Below are 27,414 nucleotides of genomic sequence, written 5' to 3'. Positions count from 1 at the left end.
GTTGCAGGGGAAAGAAACTTCAGAAACCAGCAACTGGATTACAATGTAATCAGGAGAAACTAGGGAAAATTGAAAGGCAGTGGATAAGCTAAAACATGGCACTTCTTGGTTTTGTAAGTTAGCTCCATGTAATTGTAATCATCTCTACATGTAACTTTTGACATTGTCTTTTTAATGCAACAGTTGCAGCAACTGCATCATTAGTAAAATCCTTATTGCTTATGAGGTTTAGGAAAAGTTGGCAATACTGCCTGAGCTACAAGACAGCTTAGAAACAGCTGAAAACTTTATTATCCTTTAGGGGAAAATAAATCTGCTTGATTTTTTTTCTGGAGGACAAAGTAATGAGTGAAGATTTGGATCCAGCCAGATTTTCCCCACTGCAATTTCTTTCCAATGCTGGCAGCCCCTTATGGGCCCGTCTGCCTGAGTTTCCCTGTAAAGCATTCACTCTTGTGTGTTGTTTTGGTAAGCTTTTTTCAGGCTTTCAGAACAACAGACAAAAGAAGGGAAATACATATTGTTTTCAAAACGCAGTGTGGAATTTCTTGGGACAGAGCAAGCTGTGCAGAAGCATAAGCATTTTTCATGTTTGAGGTTGTCAGAATCTGTTGTAGGGAAAAAGGTCGGATATGAATACAGGAGTCTGATGTTTCCCCATCAGGACTGCCCCTCCATTCTCTGGATTCAGGAGTTGCAATGCCAAATGTTAGGCAGTAGTAAGAAGTAAGCGAAAGAGGATGTATCTTCGAAGGACAAAGCAGTGCAGTGAGAGCTTCCCTTGTTGGCAAAAGCCTGAGTAAGCAGGTGGGACTGGCAGCGTGCCCTGAAGGTTAATGAAGTCGGTCACCAAGCTGGAGGGGAAGGTGAAGCCCTCCCTTCTGCCCGGCTCCTCAAGAATGGTGCTCTGAGCAGGCTTCTGGCTGCTGCCTCACATTTCACCTTGGGTACTGGGAAAAAAAGAAATGGTAGCTGGGACTGAGACAACGCAAAGCTAAAAAAAGCCAACCAAAAAATCAATGCATATAGTATTGATGGCATTTAGAACTGTGTTGGTTTCTTTCTTTGGGGAGCTCCAAGCAGCATCAGGGCCAGTGCTTCCTTTCTTCTGCCGCTGAGCTGCCCCAGTGGTCTCAGTGGCTGCTGTCCGCCCACCCAATCACCCCAGCTGCCTGCTGTGCTGCCTGGGGTTTTATGGTGCCTCTGAGGCTGTTCCTAGATGACAAGTCTATATTAGAGAAATACTGACAAATTTTTTTTACTGCTAATGCGGGAGCGGTCTAGCTGAGCACAGGCAGTGGTATTGTTAATTTTCCAGGCTGTTGCTATCTTACTCTCAGCCGTCCCTAGACATCCTCACCATTTTATGTTTCCTCTCTAATGGCATGAGCCAGGATGTCATAATATTCAAAATCAAATGTACCAGAAAATATAATAAATTAGAGTTGGGCTAGCAGAGTAATTGAAGAATAAACTGAATTTAAACGAACAGGATTGTGTTACGAACTGATTGCTATTCACAAAATGCACCAAAGGAGTGTGACTTCATGTAGATTTACTATTGATGGCAGCATTTCCTAGATGGCTATTGGCAATAAAGAAATGAAAATGATGTGAACTTTTGGGTTAGTACCAGAACATAATAATGCAGTAAAGGAAAAGTACTGTTCTTGTTACACTGCAGAGTGATTCTGGAAGAAAAATTTTCATGTGTTTTATTTATTTATTTAAGATGTTTACGTGTATTTAGAAATCCTTCAGTTTATAAATAGGGCTTAGCATGGAAAGAATTCTTTTTCCTCAACTCTTCATGTAATTCTTCTGTAAGAAGCTACTTAGGAAATGTAGCATTACAGTGAGTTCCCCTCAATTCAGAAAATTGAGTTAAAGAACATTTGATGTCCTTAAGGAATTTTAAAATTGTTTGCCCAGACAGTTTTACAGCAGGTAGTCTGTGTATTTTTCTTTGAGTAGAATTTTCTATTTCTTATTTCATTAAAACCAGGTAATACACATACATAAGACATTTTAAAAATAACCCTCCAGCTATGATGCTAGTAGAGATGTAGGGAGATGGCATAAGATCTGGATTTGTGAGCTACACAGAGCTGAGCCCTGTGCTCTTGAAAAGTGAAATAGGATAGAGCTACTGAAAGGCACCCTGAAGGTTGCTCATACAAGAAGCCATGGGAAAGCCTGTGGAAATGGAAGCAGTCAGGAGCAGGTACTTGCTAAAAGACAGCAAGTGTTGTCTGAGCTGCTGGATTGAGGAATCTGCGTGGGTTGTACTAGAGAGGGCTCTATGCTGAGCATGCCTGTTGATGTCAAACAGCTGGTGTGCAGAGAAACTGAAAAACCACTCTGGACAATACTTTGTTTTCTATTTATTGTAATTTTGAGACTGTAAAAGAAACTTTGTAAGGGTGAGATTTTTGGGGGCAGTGATCCAAGCTCAAGGCAAGACTCTGCTGCTTTCAAAATTGTGTGCTGTGGTGGAATACAAACAAGCCTTTGGTGGCAGTGGGGACAGACGGGAAAAGAGTAATATTACTGCACCAAAAGAAATAGTTCTGTGATAATAAGCAGTATTATTTGTTTAATCGAGCTCTTTTAAGTTTAAAGGTTTAAGTTGTATTTAAACATGAAATTATATTGTTTGTTTTCATTATTCTTGTAAAATTTAAATAAGACTCTCTACCAGGAAAGGTAATGAAATTCATTTGATTTTTAAACTAATACTACAAAATGGTAAAAAACACAACTCTTGTGAGTTAAATACTTGAATATATACAGTAAGGTTTAGCATTATTAAACCAATGCAAAATGCTGTTAAATCTCTTGATTTAAATTACTTCACTGTGCCATGACCTGATGGAATTAGGAATTAATCTAGAAGATGCAATTAATATACTACTTATATCCCTCGTGTAATACTTAAAATGAATTATTTTTCTGTGTGTATTTTGATAACTTAATAAATTATCTCCTTGCATCCATCCCACATCCCGTAGAAGTAGTCTGAGGGATCACCTCGGGAGGGAGGATGGCCAGCTACTGCCTGTCCTTCTCAGCTGACTGGGGAGATAGTGAGGGCCAGTTTCATAAACAAGCTGCAGACCACCTTGGCTCTCTCTTCAAACTTATGTAGGAAAGAACTTGGAAGAATGCTGTTATAAAGGAAAAAATAATCTTCCTAACAGTAGGGGGGAAATAGGCAGCATTTAACCCAATTAAAAAGAAACAGGCAATACAGGAGTTCCTACAGGAAGGTTTTGAGGAAGGTAGCTTTCAAGATTCAGTATTTCTGCTTGCTGCAATGGGAAGTTCTGATACTTTGTGAAGAATTAAGAGCTCTTCTGTGCTAGTGAGGACTCACTGTTACTGTCCATCTGTCCTGCATCCACAATGACTTTTGGTGAGTTACAAAACACTGCTTATCTTTGAGAGCTTTTTCCCAGTGGAGCACAACACTTGTTACAAGTATAGTATGATAAAGGTTTTTTTCTAGCTGTGGTCAGTATCTTTCCTAATGCTTCTTACCTCATTAACTTAGCACGTGGAATCTGTGTATAATGGGTGGGCTCTTATTGCAGGTAAGACCATTGGAGAAACTTTGAGTGCGGTTGTTAGGGAGAAATACGATGGGTAAATGGAGTTCTTTCAGAGACTTGTGGAGTCTGATTTTCTTTCAAAATGTGTTTATGGCATGGAAGGAGGTAACTATGTCTGATTAAGTTCATTTCAGTAGTAAACATTAGAAACAACTCAGTTTGAGCAGTCTAGATAGTTTTGGGAGCTGCAGGCAGTTGAACAATGTATTAGAATCTAAGCAGTGTATCTTCTGTAACATTTAGAAGCAGTAAATCTAAACCATTTTCACAGGGTGAATGCATCCTGGAAACATGCAGCAACTGCCATGATTAACCATTGGAAGACACTGCTGTGCTCAATCCTGTAGTAATGTGCCCAAAAGTCCTTTGAGGACCAAATGGAGTTGTAACAAGGAACTCAAAGATGCTGTTGCTGGGGTGTGAGGCACAGGTGGTAGCTGGAACCTGCCAGTTTCTGATGTGAAAGTTTTCAGTTAACACTGAAAGCTGGAAAGATTTTGAAAAGAAAAGAGCTTAGAAAAAATGTTAGAGGATGCTTTATGGTATTTATTCAAGAACTCTTCTTTCCTCATCTGATTGGTAAGTAAACCATAATGCATAAATGTAATGGAAGCTTTAATCATTTTAAAAAGATGTTTACAGGTCTGATGGCATAACTGATGGGCAGCTAATCCAGCTAGGTATGCCTGGTAACAGTTTGCTACAGACTGAGTAAATATCATAAACACCTAATGATGGGAAACCCTTAGGAGCAGTAAGCATGACCAGCTAATAACACTAGGTAAAGCTTTCTCTCTTGGACCCAGAATTGCAGAAACGTATATTTAATGTGTACACGTGAACTAATTGCTTCAAGTATTCCATTGTGCAGTGATGCTGTTGGGATCAACATTTAATGCTGCAATTTCTGTTGAGGAATGTTTTCCCTATGTTAAGTGAGCAGGAAGACAATGTTCTGTAAAGTCATTGATGTCATTGCATGGTGGCTGATAAGGGGGACAGGTGGGATGAGAGATGTGAGACTGATGTACAAGGTAGCCACATCCATTCTTGTACACCCTGCTGCTGTGGTGGTGTTGGACTGCTGAGGATCATTGTATGGTATGTTGTTGAATCCTGTAAGGAAAGCCTTTTAAAAGTATGGCAAGTTAGCTTTGCCATGGAGGCTTTTATGCCTGAAGAATCTCTTCAGTCTGTTATTTTAATTATGTATGCCTCAAAGCAAGTATAAATCATAAAATCAGAAAATACCAGGGTGGAAGGGACCTCAAGGATCATCTGGTCCAACCTTTCTTGACAAAAGCATAGCCTAGACAAGATGGTGTAGCACCCTCTCCAGATGCATCTTGAAAGTGTCCAGCATCTGGGAATCCACCATTTCTCTGGGGACATTATTCCAATGGCTGGATGTTCTCCTTGTGAAAAATGTTCCTTTTGTATCCAATCAGAATCTTCACAAAGGTAGCCTGTACCCATTACCCCTCATATTTTCCATTTGTCTACTTATAAAATAGGAGTCTCCAGCTTCTTTGTAGCCACCCTCTGAATACTGGAACATGTTGATAAAGTCTCCCCTAAGCCTTTCCTCAAGGCTGAGCAAACCCAGTTCTCTCAGCCTCTCCTCATATGGCAGACATTCCAGTCCTTTGATCATCTTTCCCCTCTCTGGGCCTTCTCCACATCTCTTTTGAATGCTTCTAATGTGTCCATTAGATAGGGAGATGAACAGCTCATAAATTCAGATGTTGCTCTGTTTCATGTTCAGTCAAATAGACTTTGATGGTTGTAATGTAGCAGCACAAAGCCATTTTGAGTTTTGTGAATGCAAAAAGGAATATTAATTCCAGCTTTATCCCTGAAAGGTTCAATGAAAAAAAGCAGGCAAGAGCCTTTCACATATTTTGCTAAGTTCTTTTTCGTACCTTGGTGAGAGCTGCTTCTCTTTAGCCTTTACAAAGGATGTAGTGGCTGAAAGGAAGCTTTCTTTATGTGAAAGAAAAGAAAGAAAGTGAGAAAATTAGTTTAGAAGATCATCAGCAGAAATATTTCATGGTGCTTACAGAGGGTCCCTTTGTACAAAAATGGCAGAACTACAGATACAAGCTAAGTCCCTAGATGAGGCAATAGTTTGTTTGAAGTGGCATACCAGCAAAATTGGGCTTTTATTTTCTTTCAGCTCTTCCACATTTCTGAAGAGGCCATGGAAAAAGCCCATCAGAAAAGTTTGTAAAGGTTAAAACCTTTATGATTATCAGTGACTTAGAGATTATTGGGTAAAGGCATTAAATAAGTAGAGTATATGGTGACTGTATTATGGGCAGTATGTTTTTCTGTTACACCTTACAAAGTTAAAATGTCATGAGTTGAAAATATGTTTCCTCATATTTATGCACAACATAGACCAGCACAATTGCTCAGCTAAATAAACAGGACATTTTCAATTATAAGGTGCCATTACCTTTGTGTGTTCTTGTCATTTATGAAATCAGTGGGTGGTTAATTAAATTGCTCCTTTGGACTCTCCTGAAGGCTGTGTATTAATTATATTTTAGTGGTGGTGTGTGCATTTCTCAACTTTTTAATGAGGGTAAAAGTTGTTTACCTCTTCCTTTGTAAATGCCTTTTTTTTTTTTTTTTTAGGGTAGTATAATATGGAGTTTTGTGGTAGGTTTTTCTTTCCCGTAAATCTCATTATTCAACTGCTCTTTGCAATCACGTGTCATATCTTAGTTTAAATGGAATCTTAAAATGTTAAATTTTGTGTTGGAAAGTACTACTAAAGCTGTAGAGCCTGTGCATTAAACAGGCTCACATTGTTGGAGGGAACAGGTTCAACACTTCAGGAGAACAGGCTTCCTTTGGCCACTCAGGTCTTTTGAAGACATGGCTTCTGCAGGCATTTCTGGGGCTCACACCCAGAATTCTTGTTCAGCCCGTTGGCCGAGCAGGCAGATTTTGACTGTCCTCCTCTGCTTTCCTCAGTAGAAGGAGCAGTGCTGATGCTTGCAGTTCAGAGGGAGGCTTGTGGCAGCAGGGCTGGGTTGTGGAGCAGCTTTTGTGTGTCAGGGTAAGGGCTGTGCTTACACTCCCTTCCTTTGCCATGTGGTGTTTCACCACGCCGTCCATACAGCTGAGATCCTCATGGTAAAAATCATTCTGTCTTAGAAAATGCCATTTCCAGCTATGACTTCATTTTAATTAATGACGTGTGCTGAAGAAAGCCCACGTAGGTGTAGTACTGGTGTGCTCATAGAGGAGTACAGTAGCTGGGATTGGTTTGTGTTGGTTCTTCAGCTGAAATGGGGTATTACAAGTAGATGTAAAATCCCAAAGAAAACGCTGCTAGCTTAGCATAAATATCATTGACACTGTCGTTTTAATGCTGTTGGAAGTGTCTCTAGCAGAGGTCAAAAGTTTTCTTAGTGCTATGTCTTTGAAATACCATGACAGGTTTTATCTCGTGGGAAGGAGCAGAATGGGTCTCACTTCTGATGGACAATTTATTTAACTGGCCTGATGGTCTCACCAGGGGTGATGTCTCATCTAGGCCGTGCAGTTCTTCTGTGAACCAGAATGACATCAGTCCTCTTCATTATGCTGTTTATCCAAGCCTGTTTGTTTAAAGCCATACCAAGCCAAGAAAAGGCAGGAAAACAGTTTTGCTGCTTTTTCATAAGGATGATTTACTTTGCAGTCATGTTTTCTCAAGTGGAGTGTATTATAAAGGCCACCCTGAAGTCTTCTGAAGCATCCACTGAGACCTCAAACTGAACACTTTGCTGCTGGAGAACACTCTTGTACTGCTCATTTATCCTGGTGTTTGTAGATTTGGGTTTGTTTTTTTTTTTCATCCACTTCATGGAACTAAATGAAGGAAGAGGGCGGTCTTGAGGGATATGGTGGTTATCATATTTAGCTGATCATCAGCTCTCCTGTATGTAATTTGTATTATGTCCAGTATAAGGGAAAAATAATACTCAAGTATTCAATTTGCAAGTAGAATTACTAGACTTTACATAAGCTCCTGTGGAAGATAGTTGTTTGTAATTTGTGAGTCTGCAAATAAGCTCGATTTTACAGTATTCAAAAAGCCAGAAACTTAATTAATTTGAAAGAAAATAATAGTAATTTTTCCACTCCTTTTTTAATCGACAAAAGTAAAGCAGTTTCAGGATGTAAAGCAGGCTTTCTGCCTTGAATACACTTCACTTTCAGAATTGAGATACTGAATTATAAAACTATACAGAAATTGAGACTTTTTCAGAAAGTATGTGCAGTTTTGTGAACAGTTTCAATATTTCACTTTAGTTTTCTTCTTTGAAAAAACAGAATTTTCTTAAATGGAGGAGTGGAAGAAAGGAAAAGAATGTTACATAATCCACTTTGTTGTTTTTCTTGCAAACGTTGTGTTGCTTTACATAGTATTTATAGCATATAGCATGACAGGGACCCAACATGTCCCATCTGTGTTGTAAAGCCACCATAGCATGGAGTTCCTGTAAGGGTTCCTGGGTGGGTCATCTCTGCACACTCTGGGGTGTGCTTACAAAGCTGAAGTGCTACGTGGATTAGCAGTGTTTCATTATGCATTCATGAGAAATTGCTGGTGACATTTTAGCCCGCAGTTAATTTTAATGTTAAGTTTAGGTTTTGAAAAGGACACGGTGTAAGAAAGTGCCTGCAGATCTTTTACACTGGCTCCTGCTCTGGTTAGTATTTGCTGAGCCACAGCTGTTACGGCATCACTCGTATTCGTGTGAGGTTAGGTGACTAATTTGCTACTTTAAGGAAATAAAACCCTGGGAGCTGCTTAGTGGCTTTAGGAGGAACTGGTCCTGTTTTAATTACCCACTGGTGAATTAATTTGTGTATACCAGCACGCCGACAACCTTTTTCCTTGGAGTTCCCTGTTGTCATGTGATATCCCCTCCTCCAGGAGACCAACAGTATATTCTTCTTTTCCTCTTGGGCAGGTGTTCTGTGTTGCCTCTTCGCCTCCACTGGGATGAAAGGCTAAGAAATGTAGACTAAAAAGGTGATGAAGGGAAGGGGCTGTCGTGCTCTGTGTTGCAGGTTGTGTAACAGATCCTGGGTTCTGGCTGCCAAGGCATCGTACCAGGGTGTTTCCAGGGCTCTGCTCGGCATTTTAAGGATGCTCCTTTTAAGAGACTGGGTGCCAAGTCCTTAACTGCAGGTTAGACCCTATGATGAGAATTACAAACAAGAAATGAGGGGGATGCTTTTGATTCGGCTTGTTTCAAATGCATAGGTTATTCATACATGAAGTGTAAAGTGAGTCTCTTTTAAATTAGCTGGTTTGTGCTTTTTGTTTATTTTTTTTTAAATAAATTTGTCCTAGGCATTTTGCTAAATTATATGGTTCTCTGGTATGTTGTTTGTTTGTTTTTTTTTAACAGGGTGATGCTTTTCTGAATGTTGTGGTCAGGAATCTAGATTTCACTTTACTAAATACAAAGGCTCTTTCTGGTGATTTGTATGTATGTGTGTGAATTTTTAAAGATAAAAAAATTTAGCTTTGCACAGTTGTGAAATTCAGTTTTAAAAACACACGTCAATAATTGCGTGAGATAATCTTTCTGAGTATCTTTGTAGTCAGGAAGTGAGAAGAAGTGAAATAAAATGAAATATTTATGCAGATACAAGCGGAGGTCTGTGTACCTTCTGCCTGAAATTAAACTACTGTCCTCCTTTCTCATGGCTATTTGTATTATTTATAATTGCATGAGATGTGTATCGAAAGGGTGGCTGGGAAATAAGCTCTTAAATGTGAAAGCTCTTTGGTCTCCTAGGATACGTATGTAGTAATAGTTGTAGTTAACCATAAGGTTTTCCACTGGGCATCCTAGAAACCCTGTAAACTTCCAGGTAGCTTTTATTAACCGCCCTGCAAAAAAAAAAAAAAAAGGTTGCTCATTTTGCCAGGTGCTGTGCAGAGCATGCAGACTTTAAGTAACACAAGTCCTTTGATTAAGGCTTTTAAAAAAATCAGGACGGGATGATATGCTTCTGAAAAACAGAATGAGAAACTGAAGATCATTCAGGCATTTGTTCCTTTTATTTTCACTAAATCTGCCTTCAGGATTTTTTGATGTGTAGGAATTTTGAAAAAACTGTGCTTAATGTTTCCAAGTGGAAGTGTTTGTCTGAAAGGATAATTCCCATTTTGCTGTTTTTCCAGGATTTGAGGAGGGGAAGGAAGGGAAGAGAAAAATGGAAGAGCAAAGGCTGTCAGGAGTTGTTCTTTTTTTAATTGAAGAGAGGTTCAGTGGTTTTGTTGGTGTGTACCAAGCATACTGTGTATCAATGTTAAACCCAGTTATTTGGGATAAGGTTTTATAGCAACTTCATTGCACACTTTGGCCCCCAGTTTTGAACTAACTAGTAATCTCTAAGCCAAAGCACCCCTTTGATTGCATTTGCAAGTTTGAAAGGAGTCAGGAGGCCAGTAGAAAACGGGGGTCTCCAGCCAGACGGAGCCTTAGCAGATGTACTGTTCTCCAAATCTATCATCTAGGAAAAAAACGCACCTTTTATTATATATGAGAAAGCTGCAGTGATTTATTTTCATGTACTCAGTGGAAACAAAAAGAGTCTTTGTAAACACTTTCTGTTTTATATTCCATTTGGTAATAAGGACTAGCTAAAGCAACAGAACATGCTTTAATAGCAAAGTATCGTTTCAGAATTTAACTTTATTGAAACTTAATATTCAGTTAAACTGGTCTGTGTGGACAAGCAGTAAATCTGAGTTCATACATTTCTAGTCCTGAAGTTTAAAAAGGAAAATATATGCAAATAACTCCCTTTAGCCAAAGTAGGATGTATTATTGCAGTACCTTTCCAGTGTAACTCCTTGGTTCTATAAGTAGTTTTATCTTCTCCATCTTAAAATTCTTCAGCTAGGATGGCCTTTTCATGACTCTGTCCTCCTTGTATATTTTATTTACAGTGTCAAGTTGCCTGGGATATTATCTATTGTTTCTGATATTAAGAGGCAGTTTGCTTGTAGTTGAGCCTTCTGCTTTTAAAGCAAGTTGTCATCTTTGAATGAAACTCTCATCGTGCTCTTGCCTGCACTTCTGGTTTTCATGTTGCACGCAGAAAGGATAGGATAAAGGCTTTTCATTACCCTGTTTGCCCTCCTCTTCATTCATTAAATTGAAACTATTAGCTTTTTAACTCTGACAATCAGTGAAAATCAAGGCTGTTTTCTTATTGCTGCATTAAACAGTTCTTCACTGAAGTTCAAAAAGTTTGGTTCTGTGCAAAAAGAATGTCTGTGTTCAGGTGGAAGCTAGTAACTACAGAGCAGACTATTGTTTGGGGGTTTTTGTGGGAGTTCCCTCATACATCCCTGTATTAGAAGCTTATTGCAGAAGGGATCCTTCTCAGGATAGTGTGCACTTGCTTTCTGTGTCTTCCTTAGCTTTTTTAATGACTGCCAAATGAAGATGACTTGTGGCATTATCTGTTTGATCAACTAGATCCCATTCCTCTAAGTCACTGCACTAGTCTGAACTTGATGGTAAGTTTGAGTTACTTCTTAAAAGATCTGGATTTTACAAACAGGCAGTTTTCAGGTGAGCTTCCGAGTAACTCCTTGAATCCCTGTTGCTGCTCATAGGAGCAAAAAAAGCTTGGAAGTCTGCTATTTCCAGATAATCTCTTGCATGCTAGGTCTGTTGTGTGAAGATGTCCTGGTCTTATGAACACAGCAGCTACTGCTGCTGCCTCTGTGCAAAAGCTAGGCAGGTGTCTACAGCCCCTCTGATCCTCGTGTTGCATTTCTGGCATCCCACAATCTTTGTGCACAGCACCGCTTTCTGAGGAAAAGAAATACATCCCATGGGAATGTTCATCCTTACCTTGGAGACACCATGATACTTTGGGTTCGTTTGCTCCCAATGGAGCAGGAGTGTTGCCTGGAGTGGTTTCTGGCTTTTGGACAGTGTAGCAATTTTAAAAAATAAAGTTTATAAAGTTTAAAAAATAGTTTCATGTAAGCATCTGGCATAAAACATGTGAAAGTGTTTAGTATGAGTTGGGAGTTTAAAAAAATTATGGAAATAAAAGGTGGTTTTAATTTTTTATGTCTGTGAACCTAGCCTAACTTGTTGAGAAGTGCTTGGTTTGGGAAAATGAAAATTGTGGTTAGGGAGTGCAAAGAAGATGGATATTCCAGAGGGTGAGTCGTCTGCCTTTTAAAGACCTTTTTCCAAAAGCACTGCTAATGAAGTAATATCCTTCAAAGCAAGACTGGTATTTTAAAAGCTAGCTCTTAAGGGTTGAATACATAGAATAAATGAGGAAGCGAAAATTGTATCATCCCCCACAGATGCAAAATTTCAGCCTGCTGAGAAGAGATTGGACAGGGAGGAGGAGGAGAAGGTTGGCTCCTTCCCGATGTAGCATGTTTTTGTCAGCCTCTGTTGCTGCAACCATTTTGACCATGGATACAGAAAAGTGGTGCCTGAAGTTAGGAATCTGAACTGGTAGGACTTTTTAGCACAGTTCTCCTTTACCACTGTTTTCTCAAAACGTGGTGAATTGGAATTCCTTGCTGATGTGAGTAATATCTTGTATATATTTTGCAAATTCGTTGATAACTATCTTAAGAACTGAAATGCATTTTTCTTTCGTAATTTCATGCCTTTGTTTTTTTTAATGACTTGGGTTTTGTTTGCTAGATGAGTGTAGCAGTTGGAGCCCTGATGCCTCCCCACCCTGGCAAGCTTCTGAGCTTTCCCCGTTTGCCTGTAGCCTTCTCTGAGGACTTTATTTTATTGAGCAATTTTATTGTCGTTTATTTCTTGATTTATAGTTCTATTAATGTATCTCTTCTGTATAATTTCTGCATATGGCTGCCAGTTTGTCGTTTTACATAGATGCTGCCACTTACTTGTTTTTAGTGTAATTTCTTTTTTCTTTAGTTTTAATTTTTGCTACTCAGAAGATAATGATTTTAATTTTTTGCCTTTTTTTAGGAATATTACCTTTTTTAAAGAGAATGAGACTACCAAGAAAAGCAGACAGAAATACAGTAACAGCAGTTGAGCTTTCCCTCTTCCACATTATTCATTCTGCAATGGAGAGTTAGGAGATTAGATTGCTGCTTAATATTTAGCCCTTGTCACTCATGTGAGAATACATAGCAGGGCCTGCTGGCCTGCTCTGTGTGTGTGCAACTATGCAGCTTTGCTAACATTTCTCACTTGAATCTTAAAGAACTGTTTTCCAGCAGTGTTACCACTGAAGTAGCTTCTTTCTGAGGGCACTAACAGGATTCAGAGAAAGCAGCCAAACTTTGCACCTTAGGCAGGTAAAGAGCTGCACCATAGAAGCTAACCTATGTAATAGCTACCAAATTATGTTTTTTAACATATATTTGTGTGTGTGTGTGTACATATATATATAAAATATGCAATCAGCCAAGCTAATAGGGAATGTGAAATAAACAGCTCTAATAAAAATAGAGAAGTGTTTTTGGAAAAAGTCTGGGTCTTTTTTCATTCAACAGTTATTGTCTCATTCTTGGTGGCTCTGTAATTACAAGGGCTGAAGTTGAGAATATATGGCTCCTACAGAAGGACTAAAAGAAAATGCAATCTTTGCTTCCATATTCTTTGTGTCTGTTAGATACATATAACCAGACTGGATTTTACATAGTCAACTCAATGTCCACTTCCTTTTCTGAATCCTGTCTGGAGGCCTCAGATCAAGCACTAGTCTACTGTGTATGTAAAGACCTGTTTACATACAAAATATTCAAATGGATTTTATTTAAGATAATATTTGTATATTTTAAGACTACAACTTCGAGATCTAACATGTTCTTATTATGTAAATTTTGCTGATGTGTGGAGCCATTTAATTTCAGTATCTGTACAGAGTGTATCTGTTGCAGTAAGTAGGTAGCCTAACTGGAAGGCCTTAATGTAAAGGTTTTAATTTCTGAAAAGCATCCTACAAAATAATATGGGGGTATTGTGTACATCATGTTCTGTCTTTTTTGCATGCCCAAAGCTGGGTCAGCCAGCTTGTTACACGTATCAGAAGGGAAGTTCCTCCTGGAAATTAACTGGAAATTAAGTTATGTGCAGCAGCAAAGTGAAATGTCTTCAGCAGACTTAATAGAGAGAGGCACAGCCATCATCCTGAAGTGTTAAGAATCTAAGAACTTGCTTTTATTGTGGAGTTAATGCAAGTGATGGCTAGTGCATGGCATCCTAATGTAATTCCCAGGCATGAGCAGAGACTGCTCAGGAATGGCAGTGCTTTTGGAATGAGTCACCTGCTTGTCAAGTGGTGGCCAGAGCCAGCCCAGCTTTCCCTGATCCCTGGTTGTGCTGGGTTGCAGACCAAGTGAGGCAGTGGTGGTGGTGAGTCAGTCACTCGGCATGCAGTACTCCTGCTCATGGGCAAGTCATAATTTGGCTTGCATGTAGATAGTCTGAGTTCAATACTCTTGACTATGGGCTCAAGAAGGCTCTTATTTTCCTCTTTTCTTTGAGAGTTCTGATGTGGTGATACTTGTTTTATTTCATTAGATACAAAATAAGCAGTCTCTAGACAGGGCAGACCGGTTTAGGGGCTTGACTTAGCTCACCAAGTGATGTTCCTTAGCTGCTGAGGCTTGGCAGGTTGAGGCTGAAAATTGAAACTGCAAGCTTCAGACCAAGTCTAGACCATTCTCTGCACTCATTCTGCTGTACTTTCAAGTTTCTTCCTCTGGCCATGGGTTGTCATGGGTTCCTTGCAAGGCACAGGCACTCACTCCTGCAGAGGACTCTACCTCCTTTCCTGCAGGAGGACAGTGTTTGGCTTATCATTTATCTGAGCTGTCTCTCAGCCATGTCCTCTTGGCTCTGTCTTAGAAATGCCTGTTTTCAAAGAGATTGGAGGTTTTTGTTAGCTTAGGAGGTAGCTTCATTTCTTTTTGTGCTACGTCTAAGCTAAAAAACTGCTTAGTAACGGCATAGTTTACCTTTGAAAATAGCTTTCACCATCACTCAAGTTGTGATTGATGGGGGAAACCAGCTGTAACAAGTTATGCAAGGTGGCATACGCCTGAAGGAAGAGATGGGATGGTGTTTCTCCATGAAAATAGTTAAGTCCTACAATTTAACTATTCAGAAAGTTCTTTTATCCTTTCCACCCCTCCACCCCCAGCTTCTCTCTGTCATCAAAGCCATTTCGTGATTAATCCCAGTGCTGTCTCCCTGAATTTCCTCCGTGCACACCCGCAGAGATGGGGGCTGGTTATAAAGAAGTGCAGAAAAAGGGAACATAGCTCTCAGTTTCCTTTATTTTCTTTGAACCACTACTGCTCCTTAAAATTTGAATTAATCAAATCAAATTTTCTCTGTACATACCCAGGAATGAGCTACGTTTAATCTAGTTTAAGTGTATTCTGTTCATCCACAAAAGTCCCCGTTTCAGGGCAAAGTGCGTAGGGGAGGGCTTTCCAGAAGGTTTAGCATCTTGATGGACAGCTTTCTGCTGCCTTCATCTCTCCCAGCAGAAAGGGTGGCACATATGGCAAGGGCTGGTGGACAGATTGCACGGCAGAAAATATCCATGGCGGATAAGCAAATGTTTTACTCTTTCTTGCTTTTCTCCTCTGCTCCATCAGCAGGAAGAAAGCCTCACTAATTGTCTCCTTGTCATGGGTTTTTGACTGTTGGGGTACTTTTTTCATTTCCACTGGATATAAAAGCCCACCTGTTACAGCAGCAGTAATTAAATACTGCTTTCCTTATTCTTTTTGTGCGAGGAAGGAAATTTGTCATTGGGTCTCCTGGCAGGTAAGTCTGAGCTTCTTCACTTCTATTTAATTATGTTTCTTTCTATTTACTTTTTCACTGCTGCAAAAATCCAGAAACGAGTTTAGGAACTTGGAGGTTTCTTGCAGATTTTTTTTAATACACTTAGGCCTAAAAGTTGCAAACCTACTCAATTGTTGAGAGTCCTGGGAGCACCTTGAACTCTTCAGGTGGTTGTCCTGTGTTTCGGGGTTCCTACCATGGAGTGATTTCTGATACAAAGCACTGTTAGTCCCCAGAAACAGGCACTTTATCTTCCACTTAAAAGAAAATTTAATGTACCTACAGAAAATACATCTTCTTGCAAATTGTAAATGTGGCTCCCACCTCTCTTATGAAACATGATGGCAGAGAAAGGCAGATACTTGAGTAACACCTCGATAGGGTGGGCAGCAGTACCTGCAGAAGAGAGGGTGCAAGTTCAAGTTGTTCCGTGAGGTTTGTGCTTCCTCCAGACCAGGACATCTGACTGGCCATCCAAACCTGGGTGGCTCTAATCTGGTTTGGTTTATGTGTCATATTTCCTCCTTTTTCAGCGTTATTCTTGTTCAGCAGGACTATGCAAAATTTAATCTGTAGATGTGTAGCTGTATCTTTGTTAAAGATTCATACTTGTCTTCTTTTCTTCCATTCTGAGATGATTTATCAGATGTAGCTCTGTATTTGCTATAAAAAATGGATATTTCGTTGCAGGGACCTCCGTACAGTCACGGTCCTTATCCTTATTTTTCCTGTCTCATTCAGGACCAATTTGACTAAAGTAAAGCTATTTTAATCCCCTGGTCCCAAAATAGAAGCCATTCCATTTGTGCCATAGAAGATGGCTGCAGCAGGATCTTTTCCTGTTTAAGCAAAAACCTTCTGCCCACTTGTTTTATCTCTGGGCACCAAGTCCCTCTTTCTTCCTGTCATCCCCTGATGTCAAGCATCCCCCTGGCTTTGAGGTGGTGGTTTTGGGAGGTGGGCATCATCCGTCATCTCTCCTAAAGATGGTCATTGTTGTGCTTCCCCTCGGTTTCCCTATTCCAGGCATCTTTCTGCTCTCTGGTGTGCTGGTTGCTCGGATCCCCTCGACCTCCGCAGGCAGCTGTGGGGCAGAGAGGGGAGTGCAGGCGGTGCTCCTGCGGTCCCCCTGCCTGGCTGCGCCTCTGCCCCTGTGCAGCAGGGACCCTTAACGATGCGATGGTAATTAAAGCCCATAGCCCCCAGTTGCCACGGAAACGCAGCACTCCACAAATACAAAACACAATTTACGGTCCTGTTATTTTCCCCAAATGCTCCTTATTTGTCAGATTTAAGCAGAGTTTCGTGTTGCATCCTTGAAAAATGCTGGACTGTGAAAATCCCCACAAGGGAGTGCGTGTGCACTTTTTTTGAGGAATTGCATATAGAAACCTTCACCCCTGGGGCGAGGAACAAAAACTGTCACCTGTGACCTGTTGCCTTTGCAGTGATGATGCCATATCAACACCTGGTGAGGGGCTGACTCCTTGTCTGTGAGGGCATTCCTTTGATGGAACAAAAAGACTAGCACAGAGGCAAAAAATAATCTCTGGAGAAATGGTTTTACTGAAAGCCCAATGTTGCCTGGTTGTGGTTCAGTGGAACAAAGTCACCATTCAGGCACAGTGTTATTTAGTTTGAATATAAAAATTCTAGTCATTCTGCTGAACGACTTAAAAACATGGAAAAGGTTGCTAATCAGCACAGAAAATAGGTGTATTGGGTAATTGGCATTCAGTGACAGTGGAGCTGCAGCCTTAGCAGAAAGTGTCTCAGGCTAATTGCTGTGCCCTGTCCATCTCTTGTAGATTTTTGACTTGGAGCTGCCAGGTGCCATGTTTTGACAAAACTTTCATTTGTCTGCATTTTCAAAAGAGGAGTAGTCTAACAGGATTATTGCCTGATAAACCTGAACAAGGATTCAATCGGAGTGTAGTGTTTCAAGGCATCAGATACTGGATATCAGTATAATTAACATGGATATTGTAAAGTCAATACATGTTGCTAGTGCTGCTTCACTTGTTTGCTATATGGCTTTATTATTAAAGCAGAGATTGTATCTAATGAGCTAGGTCATACTTATTGGGAGATGGGAAATAACACTTTTCCCCTATGGTGATGTTTGCTAGCTATTTATTCTCATTATGTTTTTTATTAATTTCTTCTGTCTTTTACTCTTTCTTTTAAGTTAGAGTCTGCTTTGAGAACAGTTAAAAGTCATCAGCCTGATGCTGTAATTCTTGTGAAGTATACTGGACTCGGAACCAAGAAGTAATGTTTAATTAATGTGTACGATGCGGTTTTAAGCAACGGGTTTAACCACTGTCTAGTTTTATTTTCCTGAGGCTTATGTCAATCCACTCCTGACTGCTCAGAGATCCTGTTCACAGCCGTGGCATTTGAATAAAGCAGGGGAATTTGGGAATTAGGAGACCCTTCCCAGCTAGCTTAGGCAGTCAGGGACTATTGTCCGTGGAGAACAGATTGTGGAAATCCTGTGACATTTTAAAATTAAACCAACCTTTCCTGATATCCAGGGTGACGACTGTGCTGTTGTTCAGAGTTATTGATTGGTGTGTGTTATGTATTGCTCTTCAAGGTCAAATCTGTGTTGCCAGGACAGGACTGCCTGAATTTAGGGTCACATGAAGCCTTCGCCATAGCTGTTATAATTTTTTCCATATGCTCCCTTGCCACACTGGAGAGGGGTAGGGAAGGTGTTCCTGTGATACCAGCAGGCAGCAAAATTTTGGGATCTCATCTCCTCTGGGGTGAAGAGAAGGAGCAACCAATACCCAGTGGCCTTTAATCGAGGGGAAAATACAAGTGGACAGTTTTTCACTTGCAGCTGGTTTAAATTACACAGAAGAAATTAATCATCAATTCAGTGGTTAAATAGATATCCATGCAAGCACATCCCTCTGGTTAGAGAGTTCCTCCAAAGGAACAAGGGTGTCATTCATCTCAGGGTGTTCTTTTGACATGTGCTTTTGGTTGAGAAAATTGCATAGACAGTTGTAAACAAAATAGAAAATTGGGCTATATCAAAAGTAATTTTAAAAGAGATTAGTTGGTAAGATGGATATTTTGCATAGTTGTTTACTTCTGGGGTATTCTTGGGTTTTTTGTAAAATTTTGAACAGTCAGTTAATGGGCTGTAAATCTATAGGATTTTAATAAGATAATTTAGAAATAGATTGCTTAAATCTCTGAGAGCATTAATTGCAAAATACATGTTTCCATTAACTTCAAACTGGAACTAGTGTTAATTATTTGTGACTTATGTAAAGACAACTACAGGTAAAATGTTAACTTACTGTTACAGTTCCAGTTTGCTTGTGGTTTGTTTGGTTTTTTTAATAGCACCCATTCAGACAGAAGGAATAAATATTGTGAAATCTGATGTAGGTATAAAGCCTGATATCTAATGCTTTTGTAAAAATGTGTTGAGCTTCTTCAGAGAATGTTCTTTGAATGAATAAATCAGAACTAGAGGAGACCTAAGGATAAGGCTGCCTTTTTCAGTGTAAAATCGCTCTTGTGCACATTCCACTTAAAAAACTAAAATAAAAATTTGCACAGTTGGATGTCCAGTGTTGCCCAGTTCCCAAGTGGATTGTAATTTAAAACTGAAAGCAGGGCACCACCTGCACTATTTGACTGTTTTAATGAGGTCCTGGGAAAATTATTTTCTAGGGAATTATATTACTTGAATAGCAGGCCTGGCTGGCTCTTTTACCCACTTCATATTTTTTATAATTCTAGTTATTTTTCCTGTTTGCAGCTTTCCTGGGCTGTTATCATCCTGTGGAGCTGGTGATCTGCTGTGATAAGAGATACAGAAAATAATATAAGGGATGCAGAAAGAAGGTTGAAGTAGGGTGGTATAAATGGCAGTGCTCTGGTATTTTGGATTTCAGGAATATAGTACATTATATCAGGGAAATTTAGACCTGACCTGACCTGACCTGTCATCCCCGCTGTTGCTCAGAACACAAACTCTGTGTTTGTCAACTTTGTAAATAAGTTGATATTTTGCTCTGGGAACAGACAGTAAAATGTCATGAGATTAATAATTAGGCAGCCACAGTATATGATCAATAAAAATCCTGGTGATTTTTTCCTCGGTCATGGAATGTGCTTGCCCCAAGTACAGCACAGCAGTGTGAAAGTAAAGAAATCGATTTTTAAAAATTTTATTTTCTCGGAGTGATGGTTTATTTATTTATTTATTTATGTTGGTTTAGGGGTGGTTTTTTTGTGGTGGGAGTGAGATTTTTTTTCTTTTGAATCTTCATTCTGTAATTCACTTTCTTCCACAGCTCTGCTGGCAGAGAGGTGGTGGAAGGGTGGTCTCGTCAGCTGCAGAAGAGGTGGTGGGCTTAGTTATATGGCGTTTATTGATGGTTTAAGTAACCAGGGCAGTGGCAGCACCGAGGCAATGCTGGCTGCCACCAGGAACAGCCTGTCTCTGGCCTGGGGTAGCACCTCTGCAGCAAAGCACAGCCCAGGGCATTTGTCCCTGCATCAGCAGCATTCAGACACTGGGATGAGTCAACCATAGGAACAGGTTGTCTGCTCACCTTCTGCAGCGGTGGGCAGTAGAGTGACTGCCTGTGTCAAGGTCTTGTGATGACACTAAATAGAGCCTGTCTCTGGGTATTCCTTTCCTAAGAGAGAAGGCTTGTCATTACAATTTTTTACATGGCAGCGAATGCCTGATTGCTCAATAACTTCTCTGGTTTTACATTTTTTTCAAAATTTAAAGGAACTTGTTAAAATTTTTAATGTAAAAAAAGCTTTAATTACAACCTCCTAAAAGACAAGTGCAGATTTGCACCATATAGATCTTTGACCATAGCCAGTTACGGAGGTCAAAGTATCTCATGGGTATATTTACTGTATGGCACAGACTCATGCTCTGTCACAGACTGCCATGTGAGTTACATAGGCTTCAAATGTTAGAAATGCTAGAAGCCTTCAAAGAGGTGAATTTGGGATGGTCACACTCAGGAGTCCTGACTGGATCTCTGTTACAGTAGTGCACAGAATGGTGTTGGGTTTTTCCATAGCCTCACTGATGATTTTCAGCATGCTCAAGGCGGGAAGTGGAGGGACAATACCAATATCCACACTCCTCATGACCAGTGACAGGACTCAAGGAAACAGCATGAAGCTGAGGCAGGGGAGGTTTAGGTTGGATATCAGGAAAAAGTTTCTCACCCAGAGGATGGTTGACCACTAGAATGGTATCCCCAGGAAAGTGGTCACAGCACCAGCCTGACAAGAGATCAAGAAGTGTTTGGATAGTGCTCTCAGGCACATGGTTTGATTCTTGGGGTGTCCTGTGCAGGGCCAGGAGTTGGACTTGATGGTCCTGATGGATCCCTTCCAACTCAGAGTATTTTATGATTCTGCGTATCAGGACTTGGTCCTTTCTTGGGTTTTTGGTTGCTTGGAGAAGGAGGAAGAGTGCTGGTTGTAGTCAGTAGTAGGAACAGGTCTACAATTTGGGCAGCACACTCATACAGTGGTTTTTGCTGCCTGTTCTGTGTCAGTTTGCTCTGCGGGGCTTGTTGGTGTTGCATGTACCCCCAGGTAGAATACAACTCGTGCCATATATTCCTCCCCTGGTGCCTTGACTGTCAGAATAATTTGCTAAAGGCACTAATCAGTGCTGTGTTTTTCTAGAGCATTTATCTGGTTTATTTTGCATTACATAAAGACCAGCCATTAGATGGGTTGCATCCCTTCTGTGTTAATCCAGCAGCATGAATGCAGAGCGAGAGAGCTGTGGTTTGAGCACAAGGGCCCCGTGCGCTGCTTTCCTTATCTGCTCTCCAATCTTTGAGCTCTTATATAATATGTTTAAGACTGTTTTTTTGACTAATCTCTTTTGGGGTCTCATTTTGCGTTCTTAGTCTCCAGCAACAAAGAACTGGTATGCTCTTCCTTTGTGAAATCCTTTCCAGAAGGTGCACGTTATCTACTACGAGACAAGGCAACGATGAGCATCAATTTCCATGGCAGAACAGAAGCCTGGATTACAAATTACTATTTAATCCTTTTTGCGTCAAAAGAGATAATAATCCTTGTAAAATGTGCTCTAAGTCTTGAGCTTGACTGTGTGAGGTTACGGGGCAAAAATCAAAATAGGGAATCTAGTAAAAAGTTAGACATGGAGAAATGTATGTGTTCCATGTGAATTTCAGAATATATGTTTAGAACTGCATTTCAACAGTCAGAAATAAAGATGATGGGCTGATACCTGGACTACTAGTTTTCATTTCTCTGTATCTTTTCTACTGCTCTGCTAGAAAACAGTCTCTGTCGTGAGTGTTGCTTGCTGAATTGCAGTCAAGAATTTAGGTACAAAGCAAGCATTGCTCAAATTTTATTTTTTTCTCCCCCCACAAGTGAGAGCATTTACCAAAACTAACAAATATGGAGGTGTCTTAAGACTGTGAGAAAATCTGTTTTATTTTCTAAATTATCATGCTACGTGTGTCAAGCAGTGTGATTCTGTAAGGGAGAGAAGGGTAAATAAGGTTGGGAGGGAAAAGGATTTAGTGTTTGAAATTGCAGACTGATGGCTGCACAACTTCCTGCCCAAGCAGCTATTTTAAGAGGAGCAAAGTTTAATAACATAAAATGTTTAGAAAATAAATCCATGCTGACAGACCTAGAGTCCTTTCTTGCCACACTGAGTGTGCTGTAACTTCGTTAGGTAAAAAGCAAAACAAGTGAGTTGTTTGAAACCAGTCGTTTCATATGATTAGTTTATTCCATATTTTTATTACTGACCTCTGTACTCAATCAGATGGGGCATACTGGATGGAGTCTGTCCTTCTTACTGTGTAGCAATGCACAGAGAAAACTTAGAAGTAAGTGATGGTATATCTGCAATGTTACTAATGGAATGAACCAGGGTAAGCCGTTTGCTGTTATTTATTTAACTTTATTTTATTTAATGAAGTGTATTTAGAACGTTACTAATAACCTAATATTCTGTATAGTCAAAATCCTAAAACCAGAGTAGGACTAGATTAAAATTATGTCATATTAAAAAACACATTTAATTATTTGATCATATAACCATCATTCCACAATAGGGTATTTTTGTGCCAGATGCTAATTGCATGCTTCTGCTGTGACAATGCATAATGTGGTGTCCTTGCTGTCACAAAATGGTCATCTTGCAGGTGAAGACTGCACTGCACCAACCACAAAATGTTTGTGTTATAAAAGGATTCATACTTGTAGATTTTTTGTTGTTCTTTTCTATGACAAACTTACAGAAAACAGGAATATTCCCTTGCTCTATCTTGCTAATGTATTTTGGTAAACCCAGAAGTCAAGTGTTTTGAAGAGACCTTCCATATTTCCTGTAAAATTAATAATTTCGATTTCTTTATGTGTTGCAGAAAATGACTGAAGAGCATATATAAGTCACCCTGGAAGCAGTCGCTTCGCTGTGAGCTTTACATGAGCATCCCCATCCTATGAGAAGGAAGAGAAGGATCTGTCAGCCTTCTTAGCTGTAAAATGGGGACTACAGGTGACGACATGGCTGCAGTTGAGCAGAATGCCTCCTTGAACCCTCTGTGCTTTGAGTGTGGCCAGCAGCACTGGACAAGGGAGAACCATCTCTACAACTACCAGAACGAAGTGGATGATGACTTGGTGTGCCACATTTGCCTTCAGCCCTTGTTGCAGCCGTTGGACACTCCCTGTGGACACACTTTCTGCTACAAGTGCCTAAGGAACTTTCTGCAGGAGAAGGATTTCTGCCCACTGGATCGAAAAAGACTCCATTTTAAACTCTGCAAAAAATCGAGCATCCTTGTTCATAAACTGTTAGACAAGCTCGCTGTTTTGTGCCCCTTCTCTTCCGTGTGTCAGGAAGTGATGCAGCGATGTGACCTGGCGGCACATCTTAAAAACAGGTGAGTGCTGCACGTGCTTGCATTGCATTTTCCCCGAGGCTTGTTTGTGGCCAGTTTGTGTAGCAGTAGAAATTGTGGGCAGGAGACGGGTGGAGAGATGGTAGTGGCTTTTAAATTCACAGCAGAAGACCCTAGGAAATGGTCAGTCTGTAACTGTGCAGAGGCAATGCATTGGATTACCCTTTTTTGTATATCACACCAGAAAATAGTGAAGGCTGCTTAGTAATAGCCATAGGGAGAATGACGTGGATCATTAGAGATCTGAAGAAAATGATTTATCAAGAAAATAAAATACAGTGGCAGTTGATTACAGTAGGGGAATAAAGGCTGAGGGAGTGGGAAAATGAGAGATATGCGAACTCTGTCTGCAGAGAGGAGAGAACTAGTGCAGTAGGAACAAAGAAGATCAAGGTCATATTTTAGTAGAGAAAGCTTTATAATGGTCAGGCGCTGGCATAGATTGGTTAGGTGGTAGTTGTCCATTCCCCATTTTTAGAAGTGTTATGAACATGTTAAACAAACTTTCATCAGGAATAGTTATATCAGAATTGATCCTGCTTTGAGGTAGGCAGATGGACACAGTATCTCTCAGGACTGGTGGGCCTTCTCTGCCTGCCCTCTGTCCAGTCCAGGGACACTGGTGACATGGACAGAAAGGCTCATTTGAGAGGTGCATGGACCAACTCCATGGACTTCTTTCCAAGTCTTGGTCTTTGTCCATTTGGAGACTCTTGGAGACTGTCTTTGGGTGGAGAGTGATATTGCAGAGGAGATTGAGAGCTTGTGTGTGCTGTGGGTGTGCCTGCAGAGAAAAGGAAAAAGACAGACACCACCTGCCTTGGAAACTGTTTGTTCACATTCGTATTTCCAGTGTGCCTTCTTCCTTTTTCCACACATCCTGAAGGCTTCTGGGGATTCAGAGGCTGGGAGGACTTTGGGCATGCAGAACATGCAGCAGCCCTGTGGACAGTGGTGAGCATGGAGCTGCCTGGGTATTTTTGGTTGTTGTTGTATGGTGTCCATGTTAGGAGCCTTTCTCTCTAGGTTTTTATCTTCTTTTTTTTTTTCAAATTCTCCACATAGCTTCTGTGTTAGCTTAAGGACTTGCTTGTTTACTTGTGGCAAGTAGTTTCTGATCTATATGATGACTTGGAGTGGTGAGGAGGCCTGACTGTTTTATGATTTATAATCCTGATATTTAACTGATTCGATTTTAATGAAAGGCAAAATGCTAGCAGGACTACTGCTAAGTATTTGATTCATCTTCTGCTTTCCCACTGTCATATCCCTCACCTCTTCAGTCCTTTTTCCTTGGCTGACACTGTTTTGAATTATATTAGGGCTGTTTACCACAGGGTCATGTAATTTGTTTGTACATAGAACACTATGTATGCACTCCTTTAGTATACATGAAATATCCATTTGCTTAATGCACAAGGTTGTCGTGGAATCCAAGTGAGCTGAGTCACAGGCTTTTCCTGTTTGTCGGCTGGAAAAAAGCTTTCAGTTGCAGAAGGCTGCTCATTTTCAATTCCTTCTGTTGTCTTGGTTATCTTGGCTGATACATGTTTTGAATATATGGTGATTTACAGTTTTCAATTAAGTTTATTTGCAAACATCTGAGCACCTATAAATTAGCATTGCTGACATAAATGATGGCAGCAACTGCATAGTTTGAATTTAATTCTATGTGGATTAGTGAATCTAGTAAACTTCTACTACTGATCATTACATTTAGGAAAGTAATACAAAATTCAGTATTATTGTAATTGTCAGCATTGATTAATATAAACCAGTCTCAACAAGCCTTTACATCAACTGGTTTGTGTTTCTAAAGAAAGCAGTATGGTTGGTTAATTTTCGCTGTCTAAAAACCTTCACACCAGGGTTTTTCCAGTGGTTTTTTATTGACTTCATTTGAGCATAAAAGCTGGAAGAAAATGTCATTGTATCCACCAGGTGCCTCAGAATGTAAGGAGCATTACTGCAAGATGCTCCCACGAGGAGATGAGAGGCATCAGACACAAACCTGATTACTTCACAGTCACTAATTGCACTCCATGATACCTCATTGCACAAAGAAAATATTCCTGATTTCTCCAACTCTTGAGTTTCATTATATTCACTTGCAAACTTGGTTTTTAAAGTTAAACACAGTGTTGTAATATGATTTAAAGGGAAGAACCATATGAGTCATGTTGTACTGTTTCTCAGTCACTTGGTATAGAAAACTTGTTAATGTTTGGCAAAGTAAGTTGTTTAAGGAAAGACTGGATGTGGCATTCAATGCCATGGTGTAGTTGACATGGTGATGTTTGGACTCTATGATCTCAAAGGTTTTTCCAACCTAGTTAATGCTGTGATTCTGTGATTTCTTAAATATCAAAGGTAAAGTTATGAGAAGAAAATCTGACAAAAAGTTAATAAGATTTTTACGATTTTAACTGAGTTAATTCTTATGGGTTATTCAGAAGTAAAATAAGTCTATTGTACAAAGACATACTGTGAAATTCTTACAACTTTATAATGAAAGGGTTGAGTATTGTGTTTATTGCTTTTGAGTTGGGCTTTAGCTTTTGCTTCCTGTATTTCCCTATGGTAGCTTAAGTTACCATTTTGGAGGGAGACATTTTTCCAACTGGGTAAGATTGCAGATAATTTTATGTCCAATTAAGTCTGGACTTTATATAGTATTGCATTTTTTGGAATTGAAGAAACAGTTGAGCTATTCACTGTGTGTTGCTCAGCATGCTTAATATATGGGTTTAGAGTAAAAAAATCCATAGGAAGACAAGTTACAAAGGTACAGAAGTTTATCATTAAAAATCATGGCAATCCCAGGTATTTTGTGTTTATGACAGTGCTGGTGAGCCCTGTTCTTCCCACCCTCTCCCATGTTAGCTGCAGGCACTGTCCCTGCCTGGCACTTTGGAGCACCAGAAGTGAAGAGGATCTCTGGGATTTAACCTTCTTTTGAATAAGTGGATAGGCAACAGATCCTTACAGTTTTTACATGTCCTATGGACTCCAGCCATAGCTGGAAAGGTAAACAATATCTACGTGGTTGTTTTCTGCTGTGAAGCCACTTGACTCCTTGTAAGCTTCTCACATTGTTGGGTGGGAGAGAGAAGTATGAAACAAAGTCACTCTTATTTTATTTATCTTTAGTCTTCTCTGATTCCCAAACCTAGATAACTCCTGGTGCCTCAATTTCCCGACTTTGTTTTTCCCTTCCTTTTTTTTTTTCCTGTCAAAAGAGAAACTAACACCCAGATGCTTAACTTTCCAAAGCAGCACCAGGTTTTACTTTGAATTGCGGCTGTAAATCTTGCCAGAATTACTGCTTAAGGTCACTTTGCTGGCAAAGTTTTATGAGCAATAGCAAAGGCACTTGGTTGCTTCTTTGCAGTCTTTGCTTAAATACAGCTCCTGCTTGGAAAGTGATTTAGTGCAACTGGTTTGAGGTTACTTAGTGTGTTTGCTTTTATCAAATCACTAGACTGGGCAGAAGCTGATGGCTTAGGTTACAATGAATTCTTTCTTTTCAGTAGTCAGTGAGCAAATGTGTTTTTCAAGCTCCTACTGTTATTCTGCAGAAATACCCTGTAAACTACATCTTAATTTTGTATGAAAGCTCTTTTTATCAGCAAAGAGGGATTGCTGCTAGTGTTCCAAGAAGTCAGCTTTTAAATGAGAAATCCAGCAGACTTGGCTGTAAAAAATACAACAAAAACCCACCAAACAAGAAGATCCATTTTTCTTCTCTGTCTGATATGAATTAAGAAAAATTGAAGGTAAAAGCTACTTTGTCACCATCCAGAATTGAGCCGAAGCTGGTGCTGAAGAGGGTAGAGGAAAAAGCTGAATATAAGCAGAAGCTAATTTCACATCTCTAGAATAACTGCCCTTCAATCTTCCCATTAAGTAACATTACTCAGTCGCTTTAGCTGAGTAGTTTTACTACTATCATAGTTTTTCTATTATCATAGAATAGTTTGATTTGGAGTCTTA

General features: G+C 39.9%; 1 protein-coding gene across 5 annotated transcripts in view; it reads left to right on the top strand.

The window, feature by feature from the left end:
• The window catches only part of LNX2 (ligand of numb-protein X 2), a 59,291-nt gene that overhangs the window by 9,645 nt on the left and 22,232 nt on the right, over nt 1–27,414 (top strand). For 2 of the 5 annotated variants that reach the window (XM_014879675.2, XM_014879676.2), the window contains exon 2: nt 22,882–23,403. In XM_014879675.2, coding sequence (XP_014735161.2) covers nt 23,003–23,403 — 401 coding nt within the window. In that variant the 5' untranslated portion in view covers nt 22,882–23,002. Of the gene's footprint in view, nt 1–8,542; nt 8,647–8,701; nt 8,806–11,991; nt 12,198–22,881; nt 23,404–27,414 lie in introns of those variants that run through there. The other 3 variants (XM_088159523.1, XM_088159524.1, XM_088159521.1) reach the window with 3 other exon arrangements.

This window comes from Sturnus vulgaris, chromosome 2 (genome assembly GCF_052056855.1).
Source record: "Sturnus vulgaris isolate bStuVul1 chromosome 2, bStuVul1.hap1, whole genome shotgun sequence".
Taxonomy (NCBI): Eukaryota; Metazoa; Chordata; class Aves; order Passeriformes; family Sturnidae; genus Sturnus; species Sturnus vulgaris.
Note: the sequence above shows the minus strand (reverse complement) of the source record. Positions and strands in the feature narration are given on the sequence as shown.